Below are 24,128 nucleotides of genomic sequence, written 5' to 3' on the forward strand. Positions count from 1 at the left end.
GTTTCGTGATGATACCCGAATAGATTGGCTGATTTTTTTTTTAATTTGAATCGACTTGATGCGTCCACCATTTTCCCGATCGCCCAATAACGCCTGCGCTAATTGTCAAACCTATGAATACTCCGATCAGGCAACTGTCTACTTGGAGCTCTTGCCCTTTGCCTCGTTCTCGCTCAGCTCTCTGATGAAGATCATGTTGGGGCCGTCCAGGTCTTCCTTTCCGTCTTCGAAACCCGGGCTGACACCAACAGCGAGATATTTGCCATCCGAACTCCAGGCGAGACTCGCTACGCTGGCGGGATATGCTTGGTACTGTCTGATTCTGCGCTTCGTGATACCATCCCAAAGAATGACGAATCCGTCGCCTCCACCACTAGCAAAAGATCCCTTGTGGATAGGATGATAGGCGAGGGCGTTGACCGGATACACGACATCCACGTCGCCTTCGGTCTGTCTATGACACTTGAATGCGTACTTCTGCGCTTGCGACTCTGCAGATGAGTCAAACCAGTCGACTCCAACTCGTCCCTCAATCGATGACACGGCATAGCCCTGATCGTTAGGCATGCAGTTGATGGTACGGGTCATGAACTTGAGACTGCTTTCGCGCAACTGGAAAGGGGCGATCTCCAGCACGTTGACACCGTGACTCTCGTCCGAGGGCGCAGCTGACTGAGCGAGCATTTTGAGAGCGGCGAGATCATAGACGACCATTTGTCTTGAAGCCAGAGCAACGACGACTTTTGTTTCTGTCATTGACATGGAGAAAGGCCTTGACTGTAGCTTGACGGTAGCAGGCGCGTGCGACAATCTACCCTGGTGATCCAGGATGTGAACATGGATCGTGCTGTCCCATGACGCAGAGATTAGGAGTGAGTGATTTGCTGAGTATGCGATCGACTTAACACCCTTCTCGTGTGATGAGAGAAGTGTCTTTCCTCCAGTCTCGAGGTCGATCTTGTTGACGTCCCAGTCCAGACCAGCGCTATAGGCAGTGTTGTCGTCGCCGCCAAAGCAAACGTCCAGGACCGCAGCACGGTGGGGTATTCTTTGGATCAATTTCCCATTCTGCCCATCTTTGGTGTCATAAAGATAGACGTTCTTGTCCCAAGATGAGGCAAGGAGTCGAGTCGGGGAGTTTGGCGCAAAGCGGACAGCGGATATGGGATCAGCGGGCGGATCGGCCAGTTCGAATTGAGCTAAGTCCAAGGTCAATACACTTGGATCATCTAGGACGTGATAGACTGCAGAAACACTTACTGCCGCTCATTGTGGGTAAAGAGTGTGAGGAAGTGACGGAATGATGGGTGAAGATGGACACACCAGAGCTGGAGATGTTATTGACGGAAAAGGTGCCAAGATATCGCGGGGGATCCAAATCCGTCATAGCAATCGACCGAAGATGATTATTATTTCCTTCGATTCACATGCCGGAAACTTCGATTTACCTGTATCTCTCTTTGACATTCGCTGTTCTATTTTATCAGATTTCACAGCTCCCTCGGGTACTTGACTTGATCCATCTGTGTCGAGGCAATATAATCAGAGATTGCAAGGCTCCTTGGCTACCTCTAGTTGACGCCTCACTACTTTAGCTTGCATTGTGCTGCTATCATCTCGCGCTTGCTGTGAATCTACCTGACCCTTCAAAGATGCCATTCGCGCAGCTTGTCATCGGTCCGCCCGGGTCAGGCAAGTCGACGTATTGCGATGGAATGCAGCAGTTCTTCACTGCCGTCAAACGCAAAGTCGCCGTAGTCAACCTGGATCCCGCAAATGACCATATGTCTTATCCGTGCGCCCTAGATATTCGAGATTTAGTGCCGTTAGAGGAGGTCATGGAGCACGAGAACCTAGGGCCCAACGGCGGTGTACTGTATGCCCTGGAGGAGCTCGAACACAATTGGGAGTGGTTTGAGAAAGGAATGCAGGAATTGAAAGGTGTGCTGCCGTGTCGAGTCTTGTAGAGAGCCGCTATTAATGCTTCTTGCCAGATTCTTACATCCTCTTCGACTGCCCTGGACAAGTGGAGTTGTTCACTCATCATGAGACCATGCCCCGGATATTTTACCGGCTCGAAAAACTAGGATACAGAGTTCGACTATCCTCCTACAACTATGCATGTGCTTGGCACATTCGCTAATGCTTCAATAGTTGGTCGTAATACACCTTCTGGACTCCTTGACACTGACCCGGCCGACGCTATATGTCTCTTCTCTGTTACTATGTCTTCGCAGCATGCTACATTTGCCTTTTCCTTTAGTGAATGTGTTGACGAAGATTGACAATCTGGCCAAGAATTCAGAGCCTCTACCTTTCAATCTGGATTATTATACTGAGGTCCAAGACCTCGACTACCTTTTGCCTCATCTCGAGGCAGAGCAGAATAACACTACAGTGGCCAATCTCACCGGCGGAGACTCTGATCTTGAAGTAGAAGGCCGTGAGTTGCCGGAGACGAAATTCACTGCTCTCAACCGAGCTCTGATCCAGCTCATCAGCGATTTCGGTCTGATTGGCTTCGAGACATTGGCTGTGGAAGACAAGACATCCATGATTAACCTCGTTCACGCCATCGACCGTGCTAGTGGATACGTATTTGGCACCGATCAAGGGGCAAACGACAGTGTGTGGCAAATCGCCATGCAAGAAGGGTGGGGAGGCAAGATCGATGTCAGAGATGTTCAAGAACGCTGGATCGATCGTCGCGACGAATTCGACGAGATGGAAAGAAAACAACTAGAAGAGGAGGCAAAAGTAGCGGGCGCTCCTGAAGTGAGGAGGGTGCCGCCCGAGCAGGGTGATGTCGATATGCAAAACCCACCAACTGACGCTGGCGATGGCGAAGATCTCGAAGCCATGCAGGAAGCCTTCTTGAGAGACGCAGAAAGGCAGAATAAAGATGGCATTCAAGTTGTCCGAAAGGGCTGAATGCATCACTACAAGAATATGATGTTGATTTGTCTTATCAATCACATTACACACCAGATTCAAGCAGTAAAATCATCTCAATAATTATGGATGTTGTTTTGGGGGCTACATTATTCATCACATCCAGTCGAATCTGGACTTCGGGCATTTTGCCAGACCTGACCACAGCCGTTCCTGATGGGTCCTCATATGGCTCTCCCGCCTGCCATGGGATCGCTTCCTCCAATGCCCCAGATGGCGCTGGAACTGGTGGAGATTGGTCTCGTTTCCCAGCGTCCGCTCTTCGGGTTCCATCCCAACTCCTGTTCGGCACCGAGAATCTCATGCGGCATAGAGAGCTCTTGATGAGTGTAAATATTCGAATAAGGCATCATCTCTGCTCCGTCTTCTCCGATGCCATGCTCGAACATGTCACTTGAGATGCCGCCCCAGCTAATCACGCTTTCTCGTGTCCGGCTGTGCGAACGTCTGCTGGCGTGACCGCTCGTTGTCGTTTCGCCATTGGATTGCGCAAGTGATGGTGACGAGCCCACAAGGTTCCTTGTCGAGTCCCTGTTTCCAACCATGGCCTTCTCGTTGCCCGGCTCGCCTGCAAAAGTGAAGCCTCCGGCGTAGCTGTGCGGTCCCTTTGCTCCGTTGGGAATGTAGAACCGCAAATTGACGCGGAACAATGCATACAGATATAAGACGATAATCTCCGGCGCGAGCCCCAGTCCATAGAAGATTCCCCGGCTGAAATACCACGGTGTCGCCTCGCTCACCAGTGGGTCGCTACCAGGCACTACTTGAGGGATTGGTCGTAGGTGGGATGTCCCGGCTTTTATAGCATCCGCAGATGTTAGCAGGAATGACGTTATGCAGACGAGTATGATCTTGGTCCGCATGCTGCCAGCACCGAATTTGTCGTATTCCTGCTTGTGCTTGATATGAGGGATCTGACGGACAAGAGTCGAGAGCACCACCACAAGGAGCGGTACAAATGCAACGGCTGCAAAAGTTGTCTCGACACAGAGCTGGATCGTACGATCGATGCGGCGAGTGTTTGTGCTAAGGGTATAGAAAGACTGAATGGAGACCACGATGACCATGATAACGGAAAGAACCAATATGCCGCAGAACATTGGTACGATTGGCGAGAAGAACTTGCTCCATCCAAAGTGAGGGTGTTGCGCGCGTACAATGCGCTGCGTGAAGAACAGATTGACGAAATACAAGAGGACGGTTCCAACATTCAGGAATATTCCGGCTGCGATCCCAAGTCGGATACTCTGTGGATATACTGCCCACGCCATTCGCAAACTCATGGTCACGAGTCGGATCCACGAAAGACCTGGAATCGCTCGTCAGTACGCATTTATTAGTTTCTGACAATGGTTGCCTTACCAGCCATCATGCCACAAAAGACGAACTTTCGACCCATCTTCTTGTCCTTGATCAGTATCAATTGGTGCCAGAGACCTGACAACAAATACAGTGCCATAAAAGCACCGCATATTGGGATATCAGGTATGATCGTTGGCGTGCCGCCCAAGGCTTGATCAGTCGGCCTGTAGGGAGCTGTCTAGTACATACATCTTCAGCAGATTGATCCAATGACACATCTCGCAAGCAGTCAAAAACATACCTGTGTAGTTGAATCAGCCATATCTACAACTCAGTGTTTCCACCAAATAGTGCAAATGTGCAGCGGATACAAAGAAAGAGTGCGATCTGAAGCAGAAGCGCCTCTGCCACGAAGCAGCGGCCTCCCATGCCTCATGTACGAGCATCATCGCCTGCTACACGATGATGCAGTAGCAACAAACGAGGATCCAGCAGCAATGGGGTGGAGAGCCGAAGCGGATCTCAAGAGCATAGTAGAATTAAGGTGTACTTTATCAAGAGATAGTCGCAGCCACAGCAAAGCAGAGTTCAGTGTCCCTGGGCGGCAGCCCGGATGGCGCTTTGAGCTTGTAGATGCATGACGTTTCGATGTGGCTGGACGGTTGGACTTTCACGACATGAGAGCCGCATGAGTTTTTCTTGCTCTTATTCGTATATTACGATAGACCTCGAGCGTCTCGAGTAACAGTTGCATTTTCGAGACTGCATATTACGATATGGACGTAACAGCAAATACACTTTTCGACCGGCAGTGAAAAGGCTTAGAAACCATGTACAGCTCAAATATATCGAGTAAAGTATCTATTACGCGGGGTTGGAAGGATAAGGTAAGGTATGTAAGATAGTAGTGGCAGAAGGATGAAAGCGGCACACAATCGTACAGTAAGTACATGCACTGCCTGCATAGCATCCATGCAACAAATCAAGATCCCGGTAAACCTCGTCGATCCTGTCCATGCAGACATGCATGCATCAACCTGGTCCAGGGTCGCAAAGTACAGTACTCTTCACCCCTCAACGCTGCTGCGATACTTCGACACATGAGCTTGCACGGCGAAGCGGCGGTGGAAATCCCGTTGTTTCTTGATGCTCTGAGATCAAGTTCGTGTGCTGTGTGCAAAGGTTTCCTGACATGTGTGTCTCACGGTCGATGAAGTCGCCGATGCGCCGACTTTGTTGACTAAGATACCTAACCTGCCTGATACAGTACCAGCCTCTCGCGTGGTCTTGACCTGCCTCGTCATGAACTCAATTAATCGTAGACTTGGGTTCATGCCCATCAAGGCTAGGCTCTCAGGATCAAATATTGAATATGCTGACTGGGAAGGTCCTTGCTGGCGAGCTTGAGTGTCGCATACTTGGTTGTAGGCTTTGCATGTTGTAGAAGAAGACTACCTGATCTTGCGTTTTGTACTTGGGAGTTGTTGAAATGGCATGTGCCACACTCAAATGATCATGCTGAACGAAGGTGAGAGAAGAGCCGATCGCTTTGAATCTTTCTGGCTGCTGTCGCAAGATACTCTGTTGGAGCGATCTCGTAGATAATAAATAATTCGATTTCCTCGATGCGCACAACTTCAATTTCGAAGCGATATCGAGTATGAACACGAACGGAAACTTGTGAACGAAGATTACAAGTATCAAGGCGGATGGGTGAGTGACCCTCGAATTACTGGTTGACGCCGGGGCAAAAAAGAGATTCCTGGCGAATCTGGGAATCGAACCCAGGTCGAGACGGTGCTGTAGACCCAATTTCTAGAGCATCCACAACGTCGCATGCTACCCCTACACCAATTCACCGTGCTGTGACGAGTTCGCAAGTGGGTTGGCCCACTCGAGGAATCATGCAAATGACACTTCTTTTACCCGATATATAGTTTGGTGCTCTGCTCCTGTCGCACTGTATGTTGAAGGCATGTGGCACGTTCTCCAGTGACATTGTACCTGTAGTGATTGAGCATCTCTGTTACAATCTTCTGCCCAATCAAAAAGGATCAGTCGCAGATGTATCGTGCAGTTGCCGATTGCAGTCCTACATTTCCAATGGTAGATAACCTATCACATAAGGTAAGGTATACGACGGACCCTGTGCGACTCGGAGCTGGCTTCGCGCGTTGGTGGAGCGATCGTATCAAATCGCTTACTGCCATCTGCTGCATCTGGTGGATCCCCCCTAACCATAATCAATCTCTGCAGCAAAAGACAGCGATCACAGGCTAGTCGCTGAAAAATGTAAAATAAGATGGACTAGCCGCGAATCGAACGCGGAACCTTCTCCACTCAGGATCACAGCTGGGAAGCTGCTGATGCTAAGAAGATGTCATACCATTAGACCACAAGCCCTGGTCACTGATTACTAAGCATTATGTTCCAAATATATCTCTTTGAATAATAATCTAACAACGACGATTTTGTATCGCCTCGCCCATGCCGATGATAAGGGGACCCTGTCCGTTCGCGCTGCAGATGACTATATTTGGACAAAGTCCATATAATGGTCATATACAGCCCATTTATATGGCAGATCATGGTGCAAGTGCGGAGTTTTTGAGTCTATCTACAATGACAAACGGTCATTGGATCTTTACTTGGATTTGCCTTGAGTCGTCCAGATCTTCAACTTCGCGGAAGCATTAGTATTGACTCGTATGGGCATAAATGACGGTCCACTCTGAACGACTCGCAGGCTTGACCAGAGTTGTTTAGTTTAGCGAGAATCACTCTGGTGCAAAATAATGACCATATGACGTGATTAGAAAAAGTGCTTCACAGCTAAACCAGGCTCGTTGTGGTTGTATGCTGTCATGAACGGCGCCACCTATATGACGGTGGACTTCGATCCAGGGCAGGCACAGTATACCATTTGTAATCGCGAAAGACCAAAGGCGAAGGACGCGAAAAAGGACACAGACTGTACCGTGCCCTCAGGCTCTCACGAACCATGCCATGGCCAAGACCGGTGCAGCGTCGGCGGGAAGATCCGAGTGATAATCTATGAAGAACACAGGCAAAGAACAAAGTGACTCGTTATTTGGGGTGACATGACATGGTCATGGTAATCACGTGAGATATGATTGGCCAGCGGTCATAGTGACCTACGGCTAGGGTGTGATTGGTCGTGAAGCCCTGCTCTTACACAAAGTACCTCAATGTGACTTTCGCATCCAGGCATTTGTGGGTTGAATAATCAAGCAGTCGCCATTGAACAGGCAGAAGTTGTCGCTGCGTGCCAGATCCATCTGTTCTCCAATATAGACAAAGGGAGACGGCGTACCAAGAACAATTTCAGCATTAGTTTTATGGTTTGCCCTGGCATTGCGCCACTATCTGCAACGCAGCTGCGATCAACATAAGACTAGTCTGCTTCCCCGGTTTAGTGTCGAGGCTCGCCAGGCACATCACGTTCTCGGACCCTCTCCCCCAAGACACACAACGTCAAGGCAGAGAAAGACTGAAAGGTGGTGGGTATATACATGCCTTTATAGCAAACCATCAAAGGGGCCAGCACGCCACAGTCCTCCGTCATGTCCAATCCGACTCCCTCTGGTCCCTCTGCGTCAAGTGCCACGGCAGCGGCCCTTGCGCCTGGAATCCAGATGCCTCCAGAACGGACCAAGGAGGAACTGGAACTCGCAGAGCGACTCATCGAACATTCGCAGGGTGCGCGTGTCAACAGTAGAGAACACGCGGCCGCGACTGTGTCAAAGTCAGAAACACAACCGAGTCAGGCTCAGTTTCAGTCTCATCAAAAACCATCGCAACAACATCAGCAGCAGCAGGAACAACCTCAGCAGCAACCTCAGCAGCAATCGCAACATCATAATCATCATCTTCATCATCAGCAGCAGGATTCCCAGCTACAACAAGACCAACCACAACAACGTCTAAGTCCTCTTTCTAACGATGGCGGACACCGAAGCGGTGAAGATGAGCAGCGACAGACGTCCGAAGAAGGCAACTCCCCCGGACAGAACCTCAGCCTGCCGTCCATTCACGAATTGACCTGGGTCAAGCAACGTAAACCATTCAATACGGGATTGGGAGGTGCAGGCCAAGTGTGCAGGTGAGTCGCTAATTGCAAAACACTTCTTCATAAATGATGGTTTACTGACAGTCGCAGTAATTGTGGAACAACGAGAACGCCGCTATGGCGAAGGTCTCCCGCAGGCGACACAATATGCAACGCGTGCGGACTATATCTCAAGGCGCGTAACCAAATGCGACCAGTCAACTTGAAGCGCGGTTCACAAGGCCCAGCTCCTTCACAGGAACCACCTACCCGAAGTGAGCGCGACGAATCTCCCAAAGGACTGACCGGAGGTGCAACCTATGTCACGGCAGACACGACAGCCAACGGAACGTGTCCAGGTGGAGGTCGCTGTAATGGAACGGGAGGACACGACGGATGTAATGGTTGTCCTGCGTACAACAATCGCGTGTCAAAAACTGCGCAGATTGCTCTAGCCCAATCGCGCGATGCTCAAGGAAACACACACGCTGGCGCCAGCTCTCCTTATCCGCACGCTCAGAACAGCCCCGGTCCCAGTCACACACCTGCTTCATCGGCCAGTGTTGTGGTTGCATGCCAGAACTGCGGTACCACCATCACACCTCTATGGAGACGAGACGACAATGGCCACACGATCTGCAATGCATGCGGTCTTTACTACAAATTGCATGGCGTCCATCGTCCTGTTGGCATGAAAAAGTCGGAAATCAAGCGCCGTCGAAGAGTGATGCCTGCCAGTCACGATGCCGTCCTCGCTCCCTTCTCTGTACAAGCCACACAATCTGTGTCACCGGAGCCTGCCAGCAGAGTGGCATCTTACAACCACCCTCACGACTCCGAGACTTCACGACCGGTACCCTATACTTCGATCAACCATCAAGCGGGCCATCATCAACATCATCACGATCACCACCATGCAGAACCGCAGTCACCGGAGCCGAACAATCGTATACGAGGACCGATCGCCGTGGATTTCACCAATTTCCGCAAGGAGCCCCGAGCCTTTGTGCCAGAGTCGAGGCAAGAGGACCGTATGTTGCCACCACCTAATCCAAACCCTCGGAAACGTTCCTTCTCATACAGCAACGCTTCCGAAGAGAGTGGCTCGCCGAGGTCACAACCGAGGCGTTCTCCTCTTACTCCCAAAATGGCGCTCATGGACAGCAAAGAGAAGAACATCGATCCGTCATTGTCGAGTCTACCACGTTCGCGATCGCCATTAGCGCCCGTCAGCACGCAAGAAGCACGACGAACGGCACCCAGCAGCAGCCCGACTCCCGGTGACTCGAGAGATGAGAAACGCAGGGCGCTGGAGCTGGAGATGAAGCAGATGCGAGAAATGCTCGCCGCAAAGGAAAGGGAGATGGCAGCCTTGAGCTGAGAGGCAAAAACAGGGGATACAGAAGGAAAAGAAGGTCCATGTAAAAGGGGCTACGAATTACACGAAAGGCATTTTCACAGAGAGTACAGGCGTAGAGAGAATTCGCCTAAGCCCAGCCAGAAAAAGGGGCCAGGTCTTGGTGGGTCCTTGAAGAAAGGACAGGGCGGAAAAGAAATCAAATAGGAAATCGCGCAAGGGGACGACGGAGCGAGAGTACTACTTTTACAAGTTCGGTTGCTGTATCCAGCCACTTGTAAGAGGTTTTTTCCTTTTTCTGGTATCGGATCAAGTGAACAAGGGAAACAACAGGAGGAACCAGGGGCCGCGCGCATGTGCCTGTTTACAAGCCAGCCCAACGCATCATCAACCCTTTTTGTTTTTCTTCTAGGCGTTTATTTCTGAGTCGAGGTTTCAGAGACTTCTCTTCTCTACTTATCTTAATTGCATACCCCTATCAATCCACTCATTCCTTCCCCCAAAGCTTTCTGTTTTGCATAGACAATTGTCATGTGACGACGACGCTCGACGTGAAATGTGCAGAACCAAGCTCTTCGTCTTAGTTTCCCGATGTTTCCGCTCATTGGTGAATGACCGATCTGTACGAAAACAGCATAGAGTGCAAAAACCAAGGTCTTTATACCGTAACGTCGTCTACCAGCTACGGATCACAAGTATGAAACAATGTCTCTACCAGCGACCTCAGTGGCCGAAAGTCAGTCACCCTTTTTCTGGGCATCCGTCTCTGCCAATATATGCTTTGGACACGCTACTCTTATCGCGGGTTGAGACTGGTATCTTAAGTCGTATTTTCTTTTCTTTTCCTCGTTTCTGGAAGGGGCGTTTAGTGTGGGGGATTGTCTCGTCTGCTGGGTTTGGTCGTCGTTCTTGAGTTGAATTGAGGTGTATATGCTGCCGTGGCTTTGGTAGGTATAGAAGGACGGTTGGGTCAGAGAACAAGAGGAGAAAGGGAAAGGACTGAAGGAGAAGCAAGACATTGGAACCCCAAGCGAGTCGAGGTCCTGTTTTCATACATGAAGATAAGCTCCCTAGCAGAATCACCCCATCGCCTAAAGACAAGTCTCCTAGTCCGTGTTCCAGGCATCTTCCCCACTGGCCAAATGCTCTCCCTACTCTATCCAACCCTTGACCACCTCCTCAAAAGGTCACAGTCTCTGTCAAAATGAACGTTCCACACCCCGTCGGACAGCCGGTTACGCAGCTCGTCTCGAACGCCGTGACCGTATCTCTCGGTTCTGGACAGCCGCTCTGAAACGCTGGCACAGTAGTGATGGACTCTATGACGCACAGAGGCCGGATACAGTCCGAGGTATCGACGAAGGGGCAAGTAGGGTTCGGAAGAGTTGTTGTGGCCGTGTAGCAGGATATCGGGGACGGGAGGGGGACGGGGGTTATTGTTGTTATCGAAGGAGAGTAAATTGGAGATGGGAGGGGTACTGGGGTTACAGAAAGAGAGGAGGGGATCGGGTAGTGAGGTAGAGAGGAGACAGGAGAGAGAGAAAAAGATGGCAGAGGAGGAAGCCAGACGGGCGGAAAAGGCCTGAAGATTGTAATCGAGGAGAAAGTCGTAGGGATCGGGTCTGTTGGTCTTGTGGGTTGTCCTGAAACAGTGCCGCTTACACTACTAGTGCTGGTGTTGTAGGTTGCGTAAGGAGGGATGAGATTCGCTGTGGCGGTCACGGTCGTTGTAGTCACTGCGCACCCGGTCTGGCATGAACAAGACGCTGTGGTGATTGATGTGGGCGTGACGGAACAGAGGCTGTTTGGTGGAGGCAGAGTCACCGTTGTCGTCTCTAGTCTTATGCATTGCGGTACTGGTGGGCATAGTCTAAGAGATAGACAGCTGAAGTCTTGGACTGTGCTTGTTGCTGTGTAGCATGATGCTGCGTTTACGCTGGTACATGCAGTGCTTAGTGGCTTGTTGCGAGAATGAGGTGGATGACGGATTGAGGACAGGACTTGTGAGGAAGGTATCGGCCTACCTCGAGCCAAGGGCGAGAAACAGCAGCAACAGTGAAAGACTTATACACAACATCTTTGAAAAGTCCTTTGAAATTGCAGACAAGGACGCGGTCAATGTTCTGGTCAGGAGTCCTCGAAGGTAGTCGTAATGGACAGGGTGTCTCTATCTTAGTACAGGACTCGACAGCTCAGAAGCAAGGAGGCGCCAATTATCTTGCTGGTATGTATAGGAATGGAACAACAAACCACGGCGAGGAAGGACAAGATATATAAAGCAAAGCAAACGATACAACGAAAAAGACCTACCCATCCACTTACACAACCCAATGGAATGAGGATGTAACTGTGCAACCTACAGCACCTTGCCTATACAGTCCCTCCTGCGGCGATCTACAAAACCGTACGGATCTAAACAACCCCCCCTTCATCCTTCATGGAAAACGGTCGATGGCCTAACATGTCAGATGGCATCGACGAAGGATCCCGCTCAGTCCTCAACCAAGTAATACATAAAACCCACCTCACCTTACCTGTTCTACTGTTTTTCATGTGCACCCCGGGTTTTTCTGTGTCACTTGTTCATGCACTACGACTATTCTTCAGAAGATCGACGACCGACCCCACAATTTGCTGTTGACCATTACGTCGCACTTGGGAAACGATGCGAGACAGTTTTGTGCGACGGGTGCCTTGGATATGCTGATGGATGTTTAGTCGTTGCGGAGGAAGCAGGGTGCATGTGCGTGCAGGGCCAAGTGTTCAAGGAGTGCATTCCGATGGATCGTCTCGTGGTTTGCTCCGACGATCTTGGCCTGCATTGATGTCACTTTGTATCGCAGTGCCAAGGTCCTGAGTGTCATTTGTCTGAGGTGAGTATGAGATTCAATGGTGATTCGTGATTTTTCTTTTAAGTTGGCGACCCGCGAATATCTCATGGGAAGTGGTGATGAAACAGTAAAAGGTCGAGAAAATATAGAACATTTCATAATGGTACAGGACAGTGATACAGAGAAGGAAAAGGAAAGCAGCCCCCGCTCATTGCAGCAACACGTGAGACTCGTCTCTCTGTACGTGTGACATATGGGGTCCGTCGGTGGTCAGATCAATAGGGTCTCGTCAACGTCTCTTTTCAGAGATCGCAGTGACGAAACGTACTGCTGCACACGCATATATCAGCAGTCACCTGCGATGACTGTGCTTGGGGGCCTTGAACAAGCAGCCAAGAGCGTTATATCACTCCTTCAGACGACATGAGGGGGTGGGATACCATGGAGAAGATGTAACGCTCGTGTTTTGAAAGAAGAAACAGTAACCTAGGTATGCTCCCCCCCCCCTTCTTTACGGAGCCTTGGGCTTCTTGGTGCCGTACTTTGATCGACTGGTGATTCTGTTTCCAACACCACCCTGCGAACGTGTGTTAGACTCTCACCCCTGCAGGTCGTCAAATGCATTAATGTAATAGACTCACGAGATCGAGGGCGCCTCTGACAAGATGGTACTTTACACCGGGACAATCTTGCGATCTACCACCTCGGACTAGCACGACCGAGTGCTGCTGCACATTGTGTCCTATATGAAGATCAAGATGTCAGCAGGGGTCTTCGATAACAATCGATTGCCTCAGTTCGATGTCCATAGCATGCAAGTTCGTGTCACAGCTCATGTATCAAGTCGAGGATAATCCTCAAAGGGCATAGGAAAAACGTACCTTCACCAGGAATATAAGCAGTGACAACCCTTCCATTACTCAATCTGACCCTCGCGACCTTCCTCTCTCCCGAATTGGGTTTCTTAGGCTTCGTGATTCCCACTCTGACGCACACACCCTTCATCTCAGGTCTGTCTTTGAGCTGGGGAGAAGTGGGCTTGCGCGCACGCTGCTCCACTCTGCAGCCTCGCACTACTTGCATCATTGTCGCGTTGTGTATGGGCGTCGAGGAGAAGTTTTGGCGGCGGATCAGAGAGGTTATGCTTGAGGGTGATGATATTGATTGGGTCTGCTTGAGGGCGGAGAGTGTTGATGTCGGGGCTGTGGCGAATGTAGGCGTCAAGCGCGTCGACGCTGGGAGCTGGATCAGGCGGCGGAACATGTTGAGGGCCATGATGATGTTGTGTATGGCTCGTGTAAGTGGTGATGATTGTGTTAATCGCCTTTGGGATGGTTTCGAACTTCGAGATTCGAGTTGCGGCGATGCGCGGGAAAGCCAAGACTTTTGTCTTCTACAGAACGACAGCCCGTGCTGATACTTACGCTGTCAGTATGTGATTGTACTTGTATATACTTGATTTCCTTTATTGCTGTGTTGGATCATTGTAATATTCTATATTCATCTGTTGTATCCTGCAATATATCTATGGAAAAGTCTATGAAAAGCCGAACTTCCAAGACACTCTACGAGATTTTTGCACCACATGATCCACCTCGTCACGCATAAATCTCAAAGTTGCATAGGGAACCATCTTAGTTGGGGAGGCCAGCCTCACCCTTTCTCCATGCCTCGACACCCTCCTTAGCGGCATCTTGAACGCTGACCTTGCCCTCGCTGGTAGATATTAGTGTATGCTTTCTGCCAATTACACGGGATAACCTACACAATGCGCTTGACCTCGCTGTGAATCTCCTTCCAGGTATCGAAGACCGTGAAAGGAATTTTCTCTGATAATCAAGTTAGCTTGGAGTACATCTAGTATATCGGAAAGATGTCTTGCCTGTGACGCAGAATTGGATCAGGTCGTGGCCCTTCTTGGCGAAGAGGAGATCGGTCTCCTTGGCAGCGGAAAGATCAGAAACACCATCTCCAGCGTAGAACAGAGTTGGTCTCTGGTCGGCAGGCAACTGTGCATAAGGACGGATGGTCAAAGACTTGTCATGGCCGAAGTCGCTGAGCGTTTTTAGTACAGTCATATGGCAAAGTCACTTCGGGGCAAGAATACCTCTCATCGTGGAAGACGAGCTCCCAGCCAGCCTCGTCCTCGAGAGTCTTGCCGGGTCGTGCGCGGACGTGGTTGCTGACAATGTCAAGCTTCTTGGCGTTCTCACCAACAAGATTCGTCAGGACTGCTCTAATGATAGGCTCCATTCCGGAGGAGACAATGACGGTAGGGATGTCATTGGCAAGGGCCCATGTGAGATAGTCGTTGAAGCCGGGATCAAGCTTGACGTTCTTGACAAGGTACTCGATACATTCAGGGTAAGGAGTGGTGATGGAGTCCATCATCTCCTTGAAAGACTGACTATGATTCAATGAGCATTTACCGGGACAGGGTGAAGCAGAACATAATAGGCTCACCGAAAGCTCTTCTTGCCAACGAGCACATCCTTGTTACCCTGCTTACGGAGGTCGGTTCCAAACCCGATGGTGTCGGTCTAAATAGACAGTAAGTCTTCGTTGATCCGAGTATAGGGGCGAATGTTTGCCTACCATGAAATCATTGCCTATAATTTATTAGCTTCAATTTACATGTGGAACCGCATTTTCCTTTCGGGTTGCCGTGTCTGTTCTTTTATCTCGACATGGGCAACAAAAAAAGGGCAACATGTGACTCACTGTCTTGTAGAGTAATGGTTCCGTCGAAGTCGGTGAAGAAGATGAACTTAGGGTTCGTCTTCATGGCGGGGAGGTTTGATGCAGCCATGATGTTTGTTGTTTCTGATGCAAAATACACAAAGTATCGAACAATATGCAGGATATTTAGCGAGATAAGGGAGTGTTATGCAATAGATAAAGAGGGACAAAATATTCTAGAACAACACGAGAAGAAGTCGGCGTTGAGGAAATGTTCAACGACTTTAGGTACGAATACCTTAATTTAGCGATTTCAGAAATCTCATGTTGCGACTGCAGATGACGAAATCGGGCAGGTGATGGACACGGAGGCAGGTCGGCGGACTAAGTCTTGGCTTTCCCGAGCTCTCCCCCGCGGCGGTTGGCGGTGGGTGTACGTCGGCAACACACTCGAGATACTGAGGACGTATAGTACAAAGGTGTATCAACAACAAGAAGCTTGAGGGAGCTCTGCACATCCGCCCAGCTTGGACTGAGATGAGCGCAAAAACGTCGCAGACTGTGCGTCCGTTACTGCGATCCATTCAAAAGACTTTTGCCAGGTCTACAGCAGGAGACGGGTTTGTCTGCTCGCAATGTCGGTATAGAGGACTCTCTGCTTGGGACAAGCAAGCGTCGAGACAATATGACCATGCACGATTGAGTAACAAGGGCCAATGGACCCGGAGCTGGTCTTCTTTCGCTGCGAGGCAGTCTCCAAGCGAGAGAGACAAGCCGTCCGATCTCTTTCACATGCCACCGCCAGCAAGTCATGTCGAAGACGTAGGACCAGATGATAGCCTTCGCAAGCCTCCTCCATCTAGTCATGCAGAGGCAGATTCTTCAGCCTCGTCCGCTAGAGCTGCTGAGAGTATAGCGATGCCACCGCCGACGTCAGAACAGAACCAACAGCCAGAGCTACCCTCGGACTCCATTCCAGACATCCCCCCAACCAGGCCGTCTCCCGTCGGGGAGCCTTCGATGAACAAGCATCCAGAACCAATCGAGTCGCCTCCGGATCCACTGGAGACTCCTGCGTCCCAAGCAGAGCCACGATCGATTCCTAGCGGGGATGCTGGGCATGTATTTACGTCATCACCCGCGAAGAACTTGCCATCGGATACCGAGAAGGGCAGATGGCAATTGTCCAAGAACATGCAGGCGTGGATGGATGATTTCCTTGCCAAGGCTGCCATCTTCAGTCAACAATTGAACACGTACACGGGCACAGACTACTCAGGAATTGTCTCATTGCGACAGGAGATTATTGAGCAAGGTGAGTTTGCCATTGGATCGTAGTGAAGCAGTAGACTTTAACATTTCGGACAGAGCGAGACGTCAAGAAACGCCATGCAGCGATTGCAACGGCCAAGGAGGCATACTCACAGGCGCAAATGGCACAGACTGCCTCTCAGAAAGAAGTGGTCGGTCTTCTCGAACGCAAACACTCTTGGTCCGCTGGTGATCTCGAACGATACATGTCTCTGATCCGCTCTGAACACTTGAACGAGCAAGCCGTGCAGCGAGCCAAGGAAGAATTGGCATCGGCTGAGCGAAGCCTCGAGGACGCTCGGAGTACGCTCGAAAGAAAAGAGAGGAAACAGTATCACGAAGAGCAGATTTGGAGTGACACAATCAGGAGAAACAGCACCTGGGTAACATTTGGGCTGATGGGTTTGAATATCGTCTTACTGCTGGCCAATTTGGCCATCATCGAACCCTGGAGGAGAAGAAGACTGGTCAAGGAAGTCAGAACTGCCCTGGAAGAGAACTCCATCGCGACGACAGCATCAATCACTGCGGCAACCGCTCAAGCTCCTACTGCAAAGCAGATGGTTGAGGAGCAAGTAGAGGAGGTCATGGAGTTTGCGGGTTCCGCGTTGGAGAAGGTGGAGGAGAGGGTGGAGGACCTGGGGCAGTCTGCGCTAGAGGCTGTGGTGGCAATTGACGATGAAGAAGCTCCCGTCGGCGAGACAACCTTGGCAGCAGGAGAAGTCCTGCCCGATGAAGCTGTCGAAGTGGTCCCGAGCGACACAGTCGAGTCAGCCATCGAGGAGGTTCCAGAGCCGCCAAAGGCATTCAACCTGCAGACACTGCAGAAGGACGTGAAGAAAGGATGGGAACAACTGCGGGCTGTTGTACTGGACATGTTTTCTGAGAGAGTTGTCACTCTCAAGAAAGTGGACGTGACAACGGTAGCTCTCGAGGGCGCCGCTGCAGGTATCGCAGTTATGGGTTTCTTGGTGTTGATATTCAACCCACGATGAGGTAGATGATTTCAATCTTCTGGAAGGAAAGAAGAGAGAACTGAAGTTGTAACATATTGTAAATTATATCCCGAAAGTGCTCGTCCTCATTGAAACTCTCCGAACTCGCCATCGTCAAACCCGAGATCCTGCGCTGATGGCTGAGCTGCAGCGGGTGAGGGAGTTCTATTCGCTGTCGCTCTGGCCGGAGGTGGAGGAGGAGCCAGCGAAGCGAAAGCTGCATCCTGTCCTGGAGGCGGAGGAGGTTTAAGAGAGAACAGAGCGGCGCCATCTTCCTCTTCGTCTCTCTTCTCCTCTCTGATCCGCCTTCCTCGACCGCCAATGTTGACCGTGATGCTCTCTCCTTCCTTTAAACTAAAGTCCTGTTTCGGCTGGTCCCCAGCATCGCTGCCAGAGGCGCTGCTGCCTGCTCGTTGTCCCGAGGTGCTGGCGGGGTCCATACCCAGAACCTTCCTCACCTCGGACAAGGTAATACTGAAGTCGAATGCATCACTGCGCTCCTCGAATCCCATACCCAGAGTAGCTTTCATTCCACCCTCTCCCACTACACGCACAGCAAAGAACCTCGAGCTGTCAAGGGCTTGTTGCAGCACAGCAGGAGCGGTGTAAGGAGCTGCGGCAAAAAGATCTCCAGTGGAGGGATCTTCAAGGACAATGTCGGCCTTTATCGTTGAATTGAGGGAAGTCTCGATGATTCTGACGCGGGCGGTGAAGATCTGTTGCGCCGTGGGTCGTGGGGGAGCTGTCCATGATGTGGCAGTGAAGCCTTTGGTGCTGGTGAGGGGCGGGATCTGGTAGACGTGGACCCGGGGACACACGAATAGAACTCGTTGGATTGCAGACTCCGACAGAGATTGACCGGTAGCCGGATCAATGGTAGTCATTTTGTTTTGATCTTATGATAGCGACACAAAGATGAAACAGGCGTGTTTCTTTGTTCGATAGAGCTTCAGTGTCCCACAATCCATTATCAATGGACCCATCAATGGACCCCAGCCGTTGATCTTGCGATGTTCAGGGTCCTCGCGGGTCATTTGTGCATGTGAGCCACTCAAGCTCGAGCCAGCAGTTCGTGCATTATTCACTTCCCACAAGGTACAGGACTGTACATCTTGTACTCTGGAAATACTCTCTAGTAATTACTCCTAACTTCAAGTGTGACAGAGGCACATTCACAGAAATCAAGAATGTAAGGTAGGCTTCGCCTAGACGCAATCTGGAATCAGTCGAGATCTGGCAACTAGATATGGCACTAGCAATATGCACATTTCCATCACAACAGGTCCGGCCGGCACTTTGATGGATGGCATGATTTATCACTGGATAGTGCTTCGCTATCCGCATGAAGAGATCAAAACACAGCGGAAAGAATGCATCCAGCACACGGATCTTCATGCCTCACGTCGTCCCGCAAGCACATGGTGTCGCCCTGGCTGACTGCGGTCCATCTCTTGACCATGCCCACAGTACGCGGACTGGTGGTTCTGCCACTTTCATCGTCGACGCCATTCAGAGAAGCTCAGACTTCGTGACTGTATACAGGCCATTGCGGCCGACCCTGTCGCTAATGTGTGAATAGAAGCCTAGAACAGGTACAGTCGATGGGCGGTGTCTCCCGCAGGCATCGATCTCGTATTGACAGATTAAAGTGCATGAAGCTATGACAACAGTGCTAGCTACACTATGTTCTAAAGCTGCAGGTCTGTTGATTTCCTCGAAGCGCCATCGAAGCTTTTTCACTTCTTGTCACTGCTGCTTATGGCAAATGCAGATACGCTTTTTACTACCCACGAGCCGTTCCATCATGTCCAGGTGATCCCTGTGTTTCCACGCTGAGCAGTTGGTAGATCAACGACAAGAACAATTCCATAACTGAGATGGGTTTCGTAATCACATGCGTCCGAGGTCTGTCCGAATATACAAGCAGGCAGATGTAATCGAGGTAAACTCTAAACTCGGACTAAACTCCTGTAATTATGACGCCTGCCATGTCCCAGACAATACGAGATCGGACCCTGGCCAGACGAAGTTGAGGCTCACGAGCACACACACGGTGACAGCATGTACAACGATGGTGCACAGCAGGACTTTGTGGCCTGATGCACGTGGGGAAAGGAGAGAATTGATCTTGCATAAGGTATGTCTTTGGTGCAGAGCAAAGAAGTTTGGGGTATCTCCATATGGATCTCGGCCTGCCCGTGTGGAGGATAAGCGTCACCCCGCCGTTGATTTCACGGACCCACGGGGCTCCGCGCACCCGCACATCTGGCCAGCCTGCACGGAAAGTCTCACTTCCTTTGCCATGTTTGCATTCATCTGAGTGGTCTTCGGTCTTGATTATACGAGCACTTGGCCCATCTCACATGGGCGTCCTTGAAAAGTGTATGCTGGTCCATGAGTGAGACTGTCATCACGCATGAGGTTTGCGCCGACTTGGACCACCGACCATGCTGTCTTCAGGCCATCAATATCAATCCCGATCTAGCCAGTCTGGCGATAGAAGAAACATGATGACACAACTCGATAACATGGATCCGTCACAGCGACAGTTGACAGGCTTGGACGCCCTCGCCCAGGGATCCCACTATGCGCTTCAACAACTGCATGACGCTGCAGTTTTCAAGTCTGGTCTAGAGAATACACGCGATAGAGAGTCGCGCAGCGTTGAAGACGACGGCAACAACGCCGACAAGACAGAGGATGGAAGCGCAAAGACCAAAGAAAAATCAGACAGTTCTCTTGTGCGGCGAAGGATCAGTCGAGCCTGTGATCAATGCAACCAGCTGAGAACCAAATGTGATGGTAAAAACCCTTGCGCTCATTGCGTTGGTGAGTCTGGGTGTTTTTCGCAGTCCGCGGCACGTCATAATTGCTGATAGTAAGCAGAATTTGGGCTTGCTTGCGAATACAACAGAGAGAAGAAGAAGCGTGGCAAAGCATCGCGTCGCGAACTTGAGAGGCAAAAGCAAACGTCGTCTTCCGCAGACCAAGGCAGACAAGAGAGTCCACCTTCAGTCACCGAGCGCGGCACAGGCAGTGTCGATGCACGCGATACAGCAGGCACAAGCAAACCGGCGCTGAAGAGGCAAAAGCATAGCCACTACCGCGACGCTAATACACTGCACGACCGCTCACAGGATACCGTAGGCCAAGAGATGGTGAACAGCAGCGGGACTCGCTTACCTCCAATCTCGCGTGCTGCTCCGTTAATGAACCAGCACACGAGAGATGCTTTCACAAGGGACGGCTACCCTACTACGCAGATGGCCCTTGCCAGTCAAACCGGCGTCAACATGCTTCCCAATCCCCGTCTACCGCTGAACGGCTTGCACGACCGCAGTGGGTCCATAGGCGCAGCTGAATATGGAGGTTCTATCGACGACTACCACCGACAGACGATGAACCAGAACGGGCATGCTCTTCTTCATGGAGGACTGCATCCTGCCATAGGTACACCTACTGGCGTCATGCATTACGGAGATTCGCCGTACAACTCTGGTCACAGTCCCCACAGCCAAAATGGCCTCGGCGCTTTCAGACTGGGTGAATCTCCCGTGTCAGGTGGACAAAATCACAATTTCTTTGGCGCTTCTCCAAACGCTGGCTCTCCTGCCTGGATACAATTGCCCTCTCCGTCGGCCGCGTTGTATACTAGCATCAACACACAGGCACCGAGTCAGCATCTCAGATACCCGGTTTTGAAGCCCATATTGCCTAGGATATCTGCAATTATTCCTCCAAGTCTTGCCTGTGATCTGCTCGAGCTTTATTTTGCAAGTTCGTACAGTTCTTTTGTACAGCCCGAATCGCCTTACGTTCTAGGATTCCTTTTCAGGAAGCGGTCTTTTATGCGACAGTATAGTCCGCGACACTGCAGCCCTGCCTTGTTGGCAAGCATGCTCTGGGTGGCAGCCCAGACGAGTGAATCGTCTTTTCTTACATCTCCACCATCAGCACGGGGCAGGATTTGTCAGCAATTGTTAGAGCTGACTATAAGTCTCCTGAGACCGCTTATCCACACCCCAGCCGAGGGCGTATCTTCACAGAGCATGAATCCTGTCATCAACGGTGTAGCTTTAGGTGGATTCGGCGTTGCTTTGCAAACTGCCAGGCACGACAACGAAAGCGGCACCATGGGTGCGACTGGCGCGCTCGACGATGTGGCCACTTATGTTAATCTGGCCACTGTTGTTTCTGCGAGTGAATACAAAGGAGCGAGTCTGCGATGGTGGAATGCTGCTTGGTCCCTGGCTAGAGAATTGAAGCTGGGCAGAGAGTTGCCCCCCAACCCTGAAACGCCCTTGCACGCCGACGAAGGCACAAACGAGGACGGCTCTGCAGCGGTTGACATCAGCATGCATGCGCAACAGCGACGTGTGAGCCCGCCAGGAACCGTTTCTGAAGAAGAAAGAGAAGAACGTCGTAGAATATGGTGGCTGCTTTATATTGTTGATCGACACTTAGCGCTGTGCTACAACCGTCCGCTCTTCCTTCTCGATGCCGAATGCGAAGGTCTGCTGCAACCCGAGGATGACTCGGCCTTCCAGGCAGGCGAGTATTATCCGCTTGATAAACGACAAGAAAACTTCTTCCGGCAGAGAGGGCCTGGTTTCGAGTGTGTAGGCCATGGTATCTTTGGCTACTTTCTACCACTCATGACCATCCTTGGCGAGATTGTTGATCTGAATCATGCGCGCAATCATCCACGTTTTGGAGTGCGTCTTCGAAGCGGGTCCGATCTCGATGATATGCAGCATGAAATCAGCCTTCAATTGGACGCTTATGAACGAAGCTTGGAGGTGTTCAGAGCACGACATGCCCCCGGAGAGAAGCCGAACGGTAATCCAGACGACAAAGCAAGTCCTGCGTCGAGCACGAGTAACAATCGAATGACGGAACCGGTGCTTCTCACCAAGATACTGGTTGCTTATGGCACACATCTCCTGCACACTCTGCATATCTTGTTGAACGGCAAATGGGACCCTATCAACATGATTGATGATAACGACCTGTGGATCTCGTCGCAGTCCTTCATTTCTGCGACCGCTCATGCTGTGTCTGCCGCCGAAGCGATCAGTGGAATACTCGACTATGACCCAGATCTCAGCTTCATGCCTTTCTTTTTTGGTATATACTTGCTCCAGGGCAGTTTCTTACTTCTCTTGATTGCAGACAAACTGCAGGGTGAAGCCAGCCCATCTGTGATTAGAGCATGTGAGGCGATTGTGAGAGCGCACGAGGTTTGCGTTGTGACGTTGAATACTGAGTATCAGGTATTGTTTCCTGCCTCCTCTTGTTTTACCCTCTGAGAGATCGTACTGATATGTTTCGACAGCGTAACTTCCGCAAGGTCATGCGATCCGCACTGCAACAAGTCCGAGGTCGAACGATTGAGGACCCTGTCGAACAGCAGCAACGAAGACGAGAGGTGCTCGCACTGTACAGATGGTGTGGCGATGGCACCGGCCTCGCTCTATGAAGCCATTGCACGAGAGACTTTGTCTATACATGTCGATATGAGCAAGGTCTGTTGTTACATGGACCTTGTCAATATTTTCTTTTCTCCTTTTTGTTGATGATGATTTCCTTATCTTTTTGCGGACTTGCAGCATATTCAGGTCGAGCCATATACCCTGGGGGGCTTTCTCATTTTATTGGCCGAGGCGGTCATGACAGAAGATGAGAGGAACGAACGAGTGGAACGAAGTTGGCAGCTTTCCGTCGCTTTTGCATCACACTCACGAATTGTATGATTATGTAGACAAGCAAATGAAGCAGGAAAAAGGCCTAAGAAACAGAAAGTGACACTTTGATCGAGAATCACTGTTTTAACTGTGAGTGTAAATGATGTAGATGAACAACTGAAGAAGCGTGCCGAAACCGACTAGATTGATGGTAGAGCTTTGGTATGTTTGTACCTACCTACTTTTTATTCCCATTACCTCCATTATCTTGTTTTCTCACCCCCTGTTTCCATTCTTTCTCTTCCGTTTCTTGCCACCAATATGCCTTTCCTGAAAATACTACTATCTCTCGCTTTATCTCGTTTAATCGCCCCCTGGAACTCGCTGCCCGAAAGACTTTCACCATCATCTCGCGCTGGGGTCGTATGAGCAAACTCGCACGACACCAAATTCTCGCCTGCACACATCCATGACCACACACAGATCTTGACAGACTGTATATTGACACCGAGCATTTCAAGTCATGCTAACTCCATGAACAGCCCAGAGACACAGCTCATCCCGGCAAGTAACGCTACGCAAAAGATCATGCCACACATTACGAAAACGATTCACTTCCCGTAAGAACGTGCCGGCTCACTTATTCACTTTGTGCGCTTGCTTCCCAGATGGAATCGGATGAGGGCAGTGTAGTTGCATGTGTGAAATGGGCTTAGGTGTGTCATCGAGCCAGGAGTAGACGGATGGATTGGAAGTGAGTTCTGCCTCCTGGTCTCTCATGATTTCTGTTCGAAAGTGATAGGCAAGCGCTACGCAGCAGTGAACATGGTCCTGAGCATAGTCACTGTCTTGCCTAGAACATATGTTCCTAGTATAGTGGGAACGGCATGTTGCACTACCAGTCTGCCGCCGTGTGTTGAGTTTCTCATGAGTTGGAGCTAAGAGAAG

General features: G+C 50.6%; 9 protein-coding genes across 12 annotated transcripts; 4 read left to right on the top strand and 5 right to left on the bottom strand.

Annotated features, from left to right (window-relative positions):
* Positions 1–138: 138 nt before the first annotated feature.
* Positions 139–1,387, bottom strand: AAFC00_001853 (uncharacterized protein; the record flags this gene model as incomplete). Of its 2 annotated transcripts, none has more annotated exons than XM_069341104.1 (2): positions 139–1,199; positions 1,261–1,387. In XM_069341104.1, 2 exons carry the CDS (start codon positions 1,385–1,387, stop codon positions 139–141), a joined length of 1,188 nt encoding a protein of 395 aa, XP_069204616.1. The 2 variants fall into 2 exon arrangements, with proteins under 2 accessions (XP_069204616.1, XP_069204615.1); XM_069341103.1 differs by having other exon boundaries at positions 1,261–1,270.
* A 265-nt stretch (positions 1,388–1,652) lies between these two features.
* Positions 1,653–2,931, top strand: AAFC00_001854 (uncharacterized protein; the record flags this gene model as incomplete). The annotated part of the gene is made up of 3 exons (XM_069341105.1): positions 1,653–1,941; positions 1,995–2,095; positions 2,155–2,931. The coding sequence occupies 3 exons, from the start codon at positions 1,653–1,655 to the stop codon at positions 2,929–2,931; spliced, it is 1,167 nt and encodes a 388-aa protein (XP_069204617.1).
* A 185-nt stretch (positions 2,932–3,116) lies between these two features.
* On the bottom strand, positions 3,117–4,576 carry AAFC00_001855 (uncharacterized protein; the record flags this gene model as incomplete). Its single annotated transcript, XM_069341107.1, has 3 exons — positions 3,117–4,261; positions 4,315–4,492; positions 4,556–4,576. The coding sequence occupies 3 exons, from the start codon at positions 4,574–4,576 to the stop codon at positions 3,117–3,119; spliced, it is 1,344 nt and encodes a 447-aa protein (XP_069204618.1).
* Positions 4,577–7,838: 3,262 nt separating this feature from the next.
* On the top strand, positions 7,839–9,704 carry AAFC00_001856 (uncharacterized protein; the record flags this gene model as incomplete). The annotated part of the gene is made up of 2 exons (XM_069341108.1): positions 7,839–8,377; positions 8,435–9,704. The coding sequence occupies 2 exons, from the start codon at positions 7,839–7,841 to the stop codon at positions 9,702–9,704; spliced, it is 1,809 nt and encodes a 602-aa protein (XP_069204619.1).
* A 3,318-nt stretch (positions 9,705–13,022) lies between these two features.
* AAFC00_001857 (mitochondrial 37S ribosomal protein uS12m) lies at positions 13,023–13,786 on the bottom strand (the record flags this gene model as incomplete). The annotated part of the gene is made up of 3 exons (XM_069341109.1): positions 13,023–13,088; positions 13,153–13,253; positions 13,393–13,786. 3 exons carry the CDS (start codon positions 13,784–13,786, stop codon positions 13,023–13,025), a joined length of 561 nt encoding a protein of 186 aa, XP_069204620.1.
* Positions 13,787–14,145: 359 nt separating this feature from the next.
* On the bottom strand, positions 14,146–15,320 carry AAFC00_001858 (uncharacterized protein; the record flags this gene model as incomplete). 2 transcript variants are annotated; one of them, XM_069347955.1, is made up of 7 exons in its annotated part: positions 14,146–14,227; positions 14,277–14,340; positions 14,394–14,566; positions 14,619–14,918; positions 14,975–15,051; positions 15,107–15,120; positions 15,233–15,320. In XM_069347955.1, 7 exons carry the CDS (start codon positions 15,318–15,320, stop codon positions 14,146–14,148), a joined length of 798 nt encoding a protein of 265 aa, XP_069204622.1. The 2 variants fall into 2 exon arrangements, with proteins under 2 accessions (XP_069204622.1, XP_069204621.1); XM_069341110.1 differs by lacking the exon at positions 15,107–15,120 and having other exon boundaries at positions 15,222–15,320.
* A 662-nt stretch (positions 15,321–15,982) lies between these two features.
* AAFC00_001859 (uncharacterized protein) lies at positions 15,983–17,496 on the top strand (the record flags this gene model as incomplete). Its single annotated transcript, XM_069341111.1, has 2 exons — positions 15,983–16,505; positions 16,559–17,496. The coding sequence occupies 2 exons, from the start codon at positions 15,983–15,985 to the stop codon at positions 17,494–17,496; spliced, it is 1,461 nt and encodes a 486-aa protein (XP_069204623.1).
* Positions 17,497–17,582: 86 nt separating this feature from the next.
* On the bottom strand, positions 17,583–18,380 carry AAFC00_001860 (uncharacterized protein; the record flags this gene model as incomplete). Its single annotated transcript, XM_069341112.1, has 1 exon — positions 17,583–18,380. One exon carries the CDS (start codon positions 18,378–18,380, stop codon positions 17,583–17,585), a length of 798 nt encoding a protein of 265 aa, XP_069204624.1.
* Positions 18,381–20,003: 1,623 nt separating this feature from the next.
* On the top strand, positions 20,004–22,975 carry AAFC00_001861 (uncharacterized protein; the record flags this gene model as incomplete). Of its 2 annotated transcripts, none has more annotated exons than XM_069341113.1 (3): positions 20,004–20,325; positions 20,383–22,769; positions 22,832–22,975. In XM_069341113.1, 3 exons carry the CDS (start codon positions 20,004–20,006, stop codon positions 22,973–22,975), a joined length of 2,853 nt encoding a protein of 950 aa, XP_069204625.1. The 2 variants fall into 2 exon arrangements, with proteins under 2 accessions (XP_069204625.1, XP_069204626.1); XM_069347956.1 differs by having other exon boundaries at positions 20,025–20,325.
* Positions 22,976–24,128: the final 1,153 nt, after the last annotated feature.

This window comes from Neodothiora populina (assembly GCF_041146345.1).
Source record: "Neodothiora populina strain CPC 39397 chromosome Unknown canker_contig_13, whole genome shotgun sequence".
Taxonomy (NCBI): domain Eukaryota; kingdom Fungi; phylum Ascomycota; class Dothideomycetes; order Dothideales; family Dothioraceae; genus Neodothiora; species Neodothiora populina.